We start from the raw sequence: 11,751 nt of genomic DNA on the forward strand, positions 1-11,751 counted from the left end.
TTGATAAAATTTTGTATGTGTTTGTTTTAATTTTGATTTAGAAGCTACTCTTATGAAACTTAAACTTGGTGCGAAACGCATACACCCTCGGTGCAAATTGATGAGGAAGATGTTCTTTTGTAAACATCAATCGCTTCAAATTCTTTTGTAAACATAAAGATGAGTTTACAAATTGATGAAGTGAATATGGATGTAGGTTCTACTCCAGCAACATAAATCGCTTCAAATTCTGTTGGTGTAACTACATTGATGGACGCAACTTGTTGTTTTTCTTCTATAACCAACACATCACCTAATGTTGTTACTAGATAGATTGGATGAAAGTGTTTCTACTGAGAATAACTTAGAACAGTCACCGCAAAATAATGTTTCAATTCTTCATTTCTTTAAAATTGGGTATGATTATTCGTCGATGAAGAACAGTAGCTGTGGATCTGCTTCGTCGTCGGATTCTGTTGTTTCTGATGGCAAGAAGTGAATTGTGTGAATGATTTAAGATTGCTTTTTGAGTTGGAAGCATGGATGTGGGTAATATTATGCCTACGGCTTTTGTATCAATTAAATTTCATGATGCTATTTTGTAAATAAATCTAGGTTTTAATTGTTGTGTTTGAATTCGTGGAAGTCTATGAATTCATGATGTTGAAGGGGTGAATTGATGTTGAATCTGAGATTTCTTTTCCTGATATATTTGTATGAGTGTTGATGAATTTTGTATGATGTATTAAGTCGTAGTAAAAAAAAGAAGAAACATAGCATAGTTTCTTATCCTCTCGCATCCAATGAGTAGCATGGTAACCAAGAAGAAAAATTCCAAAATACCTGTCATCCATTAAACTCAGTCGTTAGTTACCGTTTTGTCGGAAATTTCAAATCTGATGCGTAATGCCGATCGACTTTTCATTATGGGTTGCTTGCTGTTTGGAATCCGATTGCCTTAAGTTGCTGTAGTGCGTAAATAATTTACAATGTCAAACATACTAATCCAAGGTAATAATTGTAAAATGCTCTTAATTATGTTCATCATCAGATTTATTTCCAAACAATTTCACTCAATTTCATAAACAATATATCTACTCTGAGATTTATGGTGATTAGAGTAGCTTGCTGTTCAGCTTCCATCATATTTTGGTTAAATTTCTGACGTGGTTATCCATGTCGCAGTAGCAATAATTCCAGACTGTGTAACACGGACCAACGTGATCATCCTCTCTCACAGGTTAGATTTACCGTTAAACTTAGTAGTTTGGGGAATATGGTCGAATTAAGAGTCGGAGACTTATCTAGCCTGGTCGTTGTGTAATCATACAGTTTGAAGATACTTTTGTAAATAGTAATTAGTATAACACAAACTATATATGTAAATTGCAATAACTATAATAAAATTATATAACCATCCGCAATTGCCAATATCAACATAACTATAAAAACGTCAGAGTTGCATACGAATGTTAAAATTGACTACAAAATGAAATTACATATAACTTGATGTATCCCATGATATGCAGCTATTGCTTGTTTCCTGTGAAATCTTGAACCTACATGTCGTAGAGATATATATCTGTAAGCTGGATTTATGTGTGGGAAAACAATTTTCAATAAAACACACACTCAAACAAATGTAAGCATGGGGATTGTCTATATGATTTAGAATATAAACATACCTGCAGAATCATTCTAAACGTTGTCAAAAACCTCACGATAAACAACATTCTGCGTTGTAGTGCACACTTTTTTGTCATCATCTAAAATCAAAATCTCGAGTCCCTTTCTTGTCTTGACCCGAGGTAACGCCACATCCAATTGACCGTGAGTGAAAACAGGCTTCGGGAGATAAATACCTACATGAGATAGTGACTGGCCCTGACTCTTATTAATTGTCATTGCAAAACATAGTTGCAAAGGAAATTGTCTCCTGCTGAACTTAAAAGGCAACCCAGGATCACTTGGGATTAAGTTCATCCTTGCAAGTAAAATTTTATCCCCTATGTTTGTGCCTGTAAGCACTATTGCAGATATAACATTTTTACCCAAACCAGTGATCAAGAGTCTAGTTCCATTACATAATCCAGCGGATTGATCAATGTTCCTCATCAGCATGACATGCACACCAACCTTAAGTACCAACCTATGGTTTGGAATTCCCGAACATTTAATTTCATTCAGAAACTCATTAGTAAACCATCCACCTTCAACTTCAGTGTCTTCATCCGAATGACACACCGAGTCACTACTTAGATACTCTACTTCATCACCAGGAATTTGTGAAATAATCAACTCATTTACCTCTTGTACAACATCAAGAGTAGGAGCAAGTATCGCTCTCTCATTAAAATAATCTTGTGTTTCCATATTCTTTAGTATCTCAGGATATGCAAAATTGACCAATGTTTGTAACGGTGTCTCACTGTCCTGTATCAACATATCAGATGGAATGTCAATGTCACTCTAACCATACTCGTTAGAAACTCTATCACCATCACCTATCTTAAGTAGCCATTCACCAAAATTTTTTATATCCTCCTGCGCTGAATCTCCAGAGTACTATGTAGCCTCATGTTCTTTGTGAGCCTCAAAACCTTGCATGTGTCCCACACCTTTGAAGAATTTACAGCTGACGAAACAATATCCGCCCTTGTTGTTTTCATCTTGACTGCTCATAATATCACGCAAAGTACGATCCAAAGCTTCGAATCAAAACCTGTTCATCATCGGAACTTCGTCCCATATGATATGCTTGGTATGCAGAAGCAATTTTGCACTTGGGCTTTGTTTATCTATATTGCAAGAGGAAGCCTCATGAATTACCAAAGGAATTGAAAACGTCGAATGATCAGTTCAACCTCTAGGCAACAATAATGAAGCAATTCCGCTTGAAGCTACATTCAAAACAATGAACTTCTGTGACCGTAAACCTGCTGATAAAGTCTTCCACAAAAATGTTTTTCCAGTACCACCATATCCATAAACAAAAAAGAGACCACCGGATCCTCCGACGACAGAAGACATGATCTCGCTGTAAACCTCTTTATGTTCTCCTGTTAACTTATCCATCAAATCTGCATGAGTTTTTTTTCCAATTCTCCAGTATCATATTGCAGCTCTTCCGCAATTAGCCTATTTTCGAATTCGTTCATGTCTGAGACTACTGGAAACGGCATGGTCTTAAATTCGGATAAAGACCTCCCACTTGAACACAATAAATTTTCCAATTCAATCAAACATAGGTTTTTTAACTCAGCATCAGAGATTTGTAGGTCTGCACATGTAATTATTAATTAATGACTAATATTTTATTACAACAATACATAAGATTTAAACAAAAAAAATAATCATTAACAAATATTAAGAATATACCTGGAATATTTAAGTCTCTCCTCTTTTTATATAGAATATCATCAGACAAAAGCCTCCATGTGGATTCCCAAACAATATCTGGTTTTGACATTGTATGCATCATCAATAACGAAACAAACAGCCTTCGTAATTGAAATGCAGATGCTGTCTCACTGCCTTCCTTGATTCCGTCTAAGAACTCCCTGTCATCAGCGAGTAGTCCCATCTCATAACATGCTTTGTGGAAAGAACCTTTTACTATTCCATTCACGGTTTTTATACTTTCATAGCTAGTACACCCTCTTTGAACGGTTAATAAAATTCGCATATAATATAACTCACCAACACCAGGCGGAATGTACTGAAGCCTCCCAATACTATAACCTTTTTTTCGTGGAAGCCACATTCTATCATCGCGATGGTAAGTGAACTTAGTAGGAAATTCAGCATATGTCAAACTCCTACCCTCAGGGAACTTTCGGTTTGCTTCAAACCATGCAAGAAACATTGCGTCAACCTCTTTATTCTTCCTAACAACATCTGTAATAGGATCATAATCATGGAAGCAGACAAACTGTTCATTTTCGAGGTGAAATTTCAACTTAAATACGGGCGTCCATTTATGATGAATATCAAATTTAAATATCCGCCAAACTGCTTCACATGGGGATACGTATCTACAGTCGTAATATTGCTTGATTTCATCGACCACCTTGTCTTGGGCATTGTCATCTTCTCCGGTTGAAATTTACAAAGTAGCTTTATCAGGACCTTTGTGGACATATTTAAAAAGATATTTGATGGAGTTGGACTTGTTACAGTATTCTACGTTGACATGTCCACCATAACGCATCAGAAGATGCGGATTGTAAGGTACTACATTCCTGTTGTCCAATTCAACACCGTGTTTAGTAATGTGAATTCCACTAACACGACGTCTATATCTTGGATAACCTTCTTGATCAATCATGGTAGTAGGTGTGTAAGGCTTTGGATAGAACTTTGAGCATCGCTTATCTGTCATGCAAGGAGAATTGATGTTGGCAGGACCACATGGGCCATGAATCATGTATTTGGCAACGGCCTCCGACAACTTTGGATACAATCTCGAGTCAGGCAACTCTGCAGTTATGACATTGTCAATGTCCGCTCCGGTTTTCAGCTTTGCATCACCGTTTAACCATAACAAAATGTGGGCATGCGGTAGACCTCTCTTTTGAAACTCAATGGTGTACATTACTGAAATGAATCGAAATATTGGGTTAACAGTCATTGTTATTAAATAACATATATTAAAGTAATTCTAAAAATGAAATTTTACTTGCCTGCGTCAACCTTTCCAAACAGTTCTCCTTTCATCAAATCGTCCATTAGTTGATCTAACTTAATTTTAAAGACACGACAGACTATATTGGGTCTATCACATGCTTTCAAGTTACGAGCTTTCACAAAATCCTGAATTTCTCTCCAGTTTGAATTGCATGTAATTGTTATGAATATATCAGGATAACCATAACGCTTGCACACAACCATTGCATCCCGGCAATTGTTGAACATATATCTCATACCTCCGGTAAATGAACCTGGTAGAATTACTCTTCGTCCAATAGAGGATGCCTTAGTTTCGCCCCTGGTAACTGCATCTTGAAGACCGTGTAGGATGTCACATCTAATAGTCTCTTGGTTTGCTCTAATATAAGATAACCTCTGAGATTCAATCATCGTATTGCAGTCAACTGCATAATGTTGAAACAATCTCATAGAGTTAACTATATTGCCAAACTCAACACTTCTCTCCTGGATTCGGAAAGCAATAAACTCCCTCATTGCTACCTTGGTTTGAGTACGGTCTGGATTGGCTTCCTCCTTTTCACTTATTTTAATATTTTCAGAGAAACCATCTTCACCGTAAGGAAAGATCAAAGGATATTGTAATGGAATAAAGGAAGTATGTGTCTCATGAAGTCTTTCCAAATGACCTGATTCCTTTCTAATGATAATATCTCTTCCATATTCTATACTGTCAGTATCTCCGACAATTAGAGCTGCCACCTCATCAACTTCTGGTATGTTGTGCATCCTAGCATCCTTTGAACGATTTCTCGTCAACCTCAAACAAAAATCAGATGTTACATTTTGTTCAACTAAATCACGAACTTTTCTGAAATTCTTTGCGAGACGATTATGTCTATCAATCATCTGCGTTGCTTGGGAAATATTACGTAACAGGGTAGCTTTCTTTTTTTTTTCTTCATGTTTTGGCCATGGGAAATCTGATGTTATATTTTGTTCAACTAAATCTCCGATAATATCCCTTTACCTTGCTTGGGAATATTTACGTAACAGGGTAGCTTTCTTTTTTGTTCCTGTTTTGGCATTCTTGTAATTGACTCTTTCAGCTGGGGTTTTGGCACTCCTTGTGCTGAAATCTCCAGGCTTTCAGTAATTTAATCCATTTTAGTTTCTTAAAAAAAAAAACTATTTTTGGTAGAAAAATAAAAAAATTAAATTTACCACAACCACATGGGCCCTGATTGGGATTGAGCTTATGAAAAATATCTTTACAAATAAATAAGCTTTTATATTAACTCATAAGTTTTTATTAATGAAAATTTTATCTTCCTAAGTTGTATTTTCATAAACTATTTTAACAAGCTTGTGAATAAAAAATAAAAGCGTATTTATTTTCATTAGTTATTTTGCATAAGCTCAATCCAATCGGCCAAAAGGCTTTCTCCGGTATTTCCACGCTATTTCTTTCATGGATGGCTTTGAGATCCGACTTCAAGTCTGGGACTGGGAGATGCATGTAACGCCACCTGCGGGCGTAGTTTTGTCTATTTGAAATTGTCTTTGGATAACTCAAATATGAGAAAGTAATGTCGATAAATCATTTTATAAGAAATGTACTCAATTTAAAAGATTTTACTCCATGTTAAAGTTTTATAGTAACTTAATAAAGGAGGAAACTCTTCTTTCTAATGAAAACTTGCTGTTCAGAACTCCTCACCAGTTACAAACTTACAACCAACAAAATTGTATTGCAAATAACATAAAAAACTTTCATAGTATGGTTGTCATATTCAATCAGCGCTCCTTGAATGTGCAATATTCTTTGGCGATCTCATCCAGAAGTATACTAAGGATATGCTTTTCTGTATCCCTTATAACATCATATTTTTCGATAAATGCAGATGTCTCATCATTCCAACCTAAATCCCACATGCAATCTATGTCAGGCCATTTTTCATAGATATCATGCTCAAGCATCTTAGGCAGGTAGTCCTCAACATCAACTTTGCTACTCTTTTTCCTTCCGTAGAATTTAATCTTCTCCATGTCCTCGTTCAGCTTCTTAACCAAGTCATCTAGAGATCTTATCAAGTTAACAGTACTAGTGATTGATGATATTTTTGAACAAGTATGAACTTTGAGTTCCTGCCGTATCCCCTTTCTTTTCATCACTTCATAGCCGCAATCTAATATCAGCTTGCTACGTTGGTCTTGACTGTCTTGATGATTACCTTGAAGAATACCGAACGGGATGTTTAGTCTGAAAAGTGCTTCTGCAGTGTTGACGAATAATTGACTCGTGACCAAAATCCACTTGAGGTGGTTTTCACTTTCTGTTAGTGGTTGTTGGATGCTCATATTTTGATTTTGTTGTTTCACACCCATTCTGCCTTCCTGAACTCCTGTGATATTAAACAAACTAGGTAAAATCTAGAACTCAAGTTGTTTCCATTCATCCATGTTTAGTTAGTTATACTCACCAATTGTTTTTCTTTTATGGTATGCAACTTCACTGGTCTTGAATCCCTCATGTGCTGCCTCAGGAACAGCTTGATCTTGCAAATTGGTTCCTATCGGTTGCACAGCTTGGTATTGCTATAAATCAAATTAAGTTCAACAACAAAGGGTTATATATTTTAGTTCGTGAAAGACATATCATGTAACTGTTAGATTTATATTATGTAATTTATGTTCATATGACATAAATTGGCGGTTTTAGATCCTACTCAGTCAGTGCTTACCAAATCATTGGCCGATTCTTGTAAATCTTCACTCTTGCCAGAATTGTACAACGTAGAAGTAGGAAGCAGTTCATGTTCTGTGAATATGCTAAACCTTTTTTGGTCTGCTCCATTTAAGACATTCAATTTTCCAGATGCTCTACCACTAGCTTCTTGTTCATTTCTTCTACTCAACATTTGTTCAATCTTTTCAGGCTTTATTTTCTTGCTGTCCATGAATTTATGATCTTTTAGTGTTTGTGTTCCATTAGCTCGTTGAAATTCTTGATATCTTGGGGAGGACTTCTTTCTTTTAATAATTTCTTTTACTTTCTCATTAGATGCGACTATATCTAGATCACCACGTGATATCTTGAACGGTGTGGGTTGGTTTATGAATGATTGCTTCTTCTTCTTCTGAAGATTAATGGTGGATTGTTTTGATGAATTCCTGGGTGTCATTTCTCTCCCTCCGTCTTTGGAGATAATTGACTTTTGAACCACGATATGGTCCCGAGACTTCTTTTCATTGCTCATCTTAATATGCTTGTCTGTGATTGTTTGTCCTTCTTTTGCAATTTGAATGGCAGGTTTAACTTGTGATCTTCTTTCGTGCATGTTATTTAGATTATGAAATGGATCATTGCCATTTATGCTTCTGTCCTTTACTGTGCCACTGTTATGTGGGTGATCCTGTTTCCTTCCCATCAGCACCTCAACATAATTTTGACGAGCAGAATAGTTGATGATGCTGGCCTTGTCAAAGCCCTTCAATGCTTTTATTCCAACCACCTCAGATTCAGAGTAATAGGCAGACTTTTGGTTTTGGAGGACCAAATTTTTATCTGGACCACCAAACATCATGGTTTTGAAGGATCCAACAGCCACTTTTTGGTTTTTGATCAAATTGTCTGTTTGTTTGCTCTTCAGTGTGGTGCTGCTGCTTCCTTTGGCAGAGTGTTTGGATGATGCAGTATTACAATTACCAGAAACCTTCTTCTCAGGAAGGTTGTCCAGTCCCATTAGTTTGGCTATTACGTTTGGAATCCTTCCCTTGTCGGCCATCTGGTTTGAAATGTCGGCAGCTCTGCCAGTGTTAGTTGATGTTCGCTTCCGCTGAGAATCTTTTATCTTTTTGGTTTCCTTAGAGTTGGTGATTGTAATTGCTCTCTGCATCTTGTTGTCAACCGAGAAAGTTGGACGTGCCAGTTGTATTTTCTCCACCCTCCTCCTCTCATCTTCTACCTCCTCCTCCTCCTCCTCCTCCTCTAATAGTGTGATTCGATTTTTGTTCTGTGCTTGCGAGGTAATCATAAACTCTGAACTTTTCTGCAGATCCACTAGTATTCCGAGCGACTCTTCCAAATCAATAGCTCCTTGTAATAGTTCCTTTGCAAAAGTTAATGAATATGTATCCATGTTGACACCATTGGAGCAGCAAGCTCTCAATACGTGGTTTAGCTTCTGTGCACCTTTGGATATCTCATTTATCTGTACAAGAGAGAGGGTATGGCTAGTTGAAGCTAGTTGCCTGTCCAAGTTGCTTCCTCTATCCATTCCTTCCCTTTGAATCTGGTGAAGGAAACCCAGAATTGAATTGGTGATAGACAGATCGGCCCTTCCTAGTTTCCCTCCATTATTGTCGAAGGCTTTCCCGTATGGGATAATCTGATTTGACAAGTCTCCTGCACTCTTTACTGATCTCTGCCTTCTGCTAGACCAATTCACCGTCTCCCCATTTCTGGAACTAACCTGCAGGGCATCAGATGGACACCAAACAATTTTATTTAACCGCCAACACAACTCTGCTATTTATACATACACAAAATACCAAACATTACTTACAACCTCATTTGCTCTTGTATTTGTCGACCCTCTGTAGGTTTGCTTGGTGTATCCATATGCATCTGTTTCAGTATTTTGGCAAAATTGGATATTATAATCTTCTTTTTTTACTAGCAACTGAGAGCATATGTATATGTTTTTATACTATAAAGTATTGAAAAACACAAAAGAAAGAGCGTACTCGTAATGTTTTGTTTAGTAAATCGTCGCCTTACACCATCGAAATCTCAAATCACAATATTAGTCATGTATATTGGAGTAACTAGTTCTAGTTGTTGAAAAAGGAATTGTTGTTTATTTCATCATTTCAAGGTCCGTGATGAGAGTGAAAACTGGCAGTAAGGTAGGGGAATGCCTCATTTGAATTAATGGTTTTCATTGAAGAAAATTTTGACAATTTAAATTTTATACTATTTGCTTAAAAAAACAATCTTCGATCAGACATACTTAAGAGCTCATCGAACGAAAGGAATCTGTTTGATCTATATCATTAAATATACTGTGGAAGTTAGAAATCTCATAACTCCAGCACCCTCAATTAATGTAGAGCAAGATGAAATATTTTGTTTGGACACAAGTTTTCATATGTTGAAGTATATTTAGCAGCTTCTCTATGAATTGCACTGCTCTATCATAGCGAAGAGCAAAGAAGTGCCAAAAGATTAATAAAATGGCTCATTGATATTAAAATAAATGAAGCTATGAAATTGTTGTATGAATGGATATATAATTATAAACTGAAAACGTTACTACCTATAGGCAAATGGTAGGATTGGTTTGAGTTTTGAGAATGAGATGCAGTAACAGCCATTCGTTCTTTCCTTACGCGCAGATCATCAAGAAGCTTCTGTGCAAAATCTGATCTCTTAGCCATAATTTAGCAGTGACTGTGACAAAATGGAAAAATGTTTATGGAAATTATGTGGTGCCGGGACGTAGAAGAGGAGAAGGGGGGGAATGGTTGAGAGGGTACTATCAGAGTTGGGTGAGGGGTGAGGTCTGTCATCTGTCATCAAGAACTGAGAAAGATTGACGTCCAAGTTATCTCACTCATTCACTCAGTGCGTGCGTGTATGTGGGTGTAAGCATATATATCGAATATAATAATAATATCACTTTTATTCCATTCCAAGCAATTCCTAGATGCTGATGATGATGTGAGATCTATCTCAACATGGACCATGGGGCTTCCTCCCTAAGTTTCTTAACCAACCAGTCACTTTTTCTTTGGCTTCTTAGTTCTTCCACGTAACTAAATTTTTCCTAACTAATGCCCCTAAAGTATTTTCTTTTAAAAAAAATGTCCCAGAAGTATTTGTTGAGGGGGAAAAAAGTAATTTTTTATTAAAAAATATATTTTATACACTTTTTTCTAAAAGATTAATTTTTACACTTTTACGGATTTGACCACGCATATTTCAATATATTTTAACTATATTCGATTCATTAACAAATGCCTCTGATTTGTTAGATTTTTTTTTAATATGATTTTAGTCCCTCTAATTATAGCATTTTTTTTTTTGTTTAGCTTCGGTTCGGTCATTGCAAATTCAAAACTACTTTTGTTTTTAGTCCCTAACCCCATACATAACCCAATAAAATTATGCTATGTAGTTCAATTAGCTGATGATATATAGGAACTAAAAGCAACAAATTTTTAATATGAGTAAAAATATAGGTATTTATACAAATTAAAAAAAAATAGACGTAAGTGCTTATACCCGCATCCATTACCTGCATTTTAACTATGAAAAGACAAAAAGAACATCACAATTGAAATAAAACTATGGCCCACAAGTTTTCAATCAACTCATAAAACAACATGAATCATAGTATTTAGCTAAATAAAAAACTAAAATATCCCTGAAAAATTGTACACCAGTAGGAAGGAGCAGTTATTGTAGTTTTTAGGTTTAAGTTTAAGCTTAAATAGCTAAATTAATTATGCACAAAAAATAAATAAATTATTTATCATATTATATAAACATGGGTTGCAAGACTGGGCAACATAATACCGTTACCCGTGCCCATGCTTGTTTAAATTTGCATGTAATTACTCGAACTCAAGTCCGAACCCTTGAAAGTGGAGTTTTACCCTACCCATTGTGGATATTTTTTGCGGATATCCATCAGGTATGAGTCCTATTGCCATCCCTAATCTATTGTAGCGTGATATTTCATATTTGAATGAGATTTAATTTTTTTAATTAAAATTTAAAATAATATTATTAAAGGATAAAATAATAAAGTAAATAGTTTAAATGACTAGTAAAATACGTAATGAAAAAAGCAGCTCAAACTAATGTATTTTTGCCTATTTTCTTTATATATACACGTGCACGTCTTTTCACTCTTTTTACTGCACTAACGCATGTAGATTATCAACGATATTTTATAAAAATTATAGTATTTGTGACTTTCAAATGTAGCAAACTTAAGAAACCATGTTTATATTTTTCATTGACAACAATAACATAACAAATATAACAAATTTTTTACATTGCTTAGTAACACCAACAATATAACTTTATTAGAGGAAAATTTGTTTAAGAGTATA

General features: G+C 35.5%; 1 protein-coding gene and 1 long non-coding RNA gene across 3 annotated transcripts; one reads left to right on the top strand and one right to left on the bottom strand.

Moving 5' to 3' along the window:
• Positions 1-6,205: 6,205 nt before the first annotated feature.
• On the bottom strand, positions 6,206-10,282 carry LOC11406578 (uncharacterized). 2 transcript variants are annotated; one of them, XM_024772743.2, is made up of 5 exons: positions 9,948-10,282; positions 9,195-9,256; positions 7,371-9,101; positions 7,110-7,224; positions 6,206-7,031 (listed from the first exon to the last, which is right to left on the bottom strand). In XM_024772743.2, exons 1-5 carry the CDS (start codon positions 10,066-10,068, stop codon positions 6,424-6,426), a joined length of 2,637 nt encoding a protein of 878 aa, XP_024628511.1. In that variant the 5' UTR covers positions 10,069-10,282; the 3' UTR covers positions 6,206-6,423. The 2 variants fall into 2 exon arrangements, with proteins under 2 accessions (XP_024628511.1, XP_003631154.1); XM_003631106.4 differs by having other exon boundaries at positions 9,198-9,256; positions 9,948-10,281.
• LOC120577417 (uncharacterized) lies at positions 6,913-7,503 on the top strand. The gene is made up of 2 exons (XR_005643485.1): positions 6,913-7,052; positions 7,173-7,503. It is a non-coding gene; the product is annotated as an uncharacterized lncRNA (long non-coding RNA).
• Positions 10,283-11,751: the final 1,469 nt, after the last annotated feature.

The sequence above is a fragment of the Medicago truncatula genome, chromosome 8 (assembly GCF_003473485.1).
Source record: "Medicago truncatula cultivar Jemalong A17 chromosome 8, MtrunA17r5.0-ANR, whole genome shotgun sequence".
Taxonomy (NCBI): Eukaryota; Viridiplantae; Streptophyta; class Magnoliopsida; order Fabales; family Fabaceae; genus Medicago; species Medicago truncatula.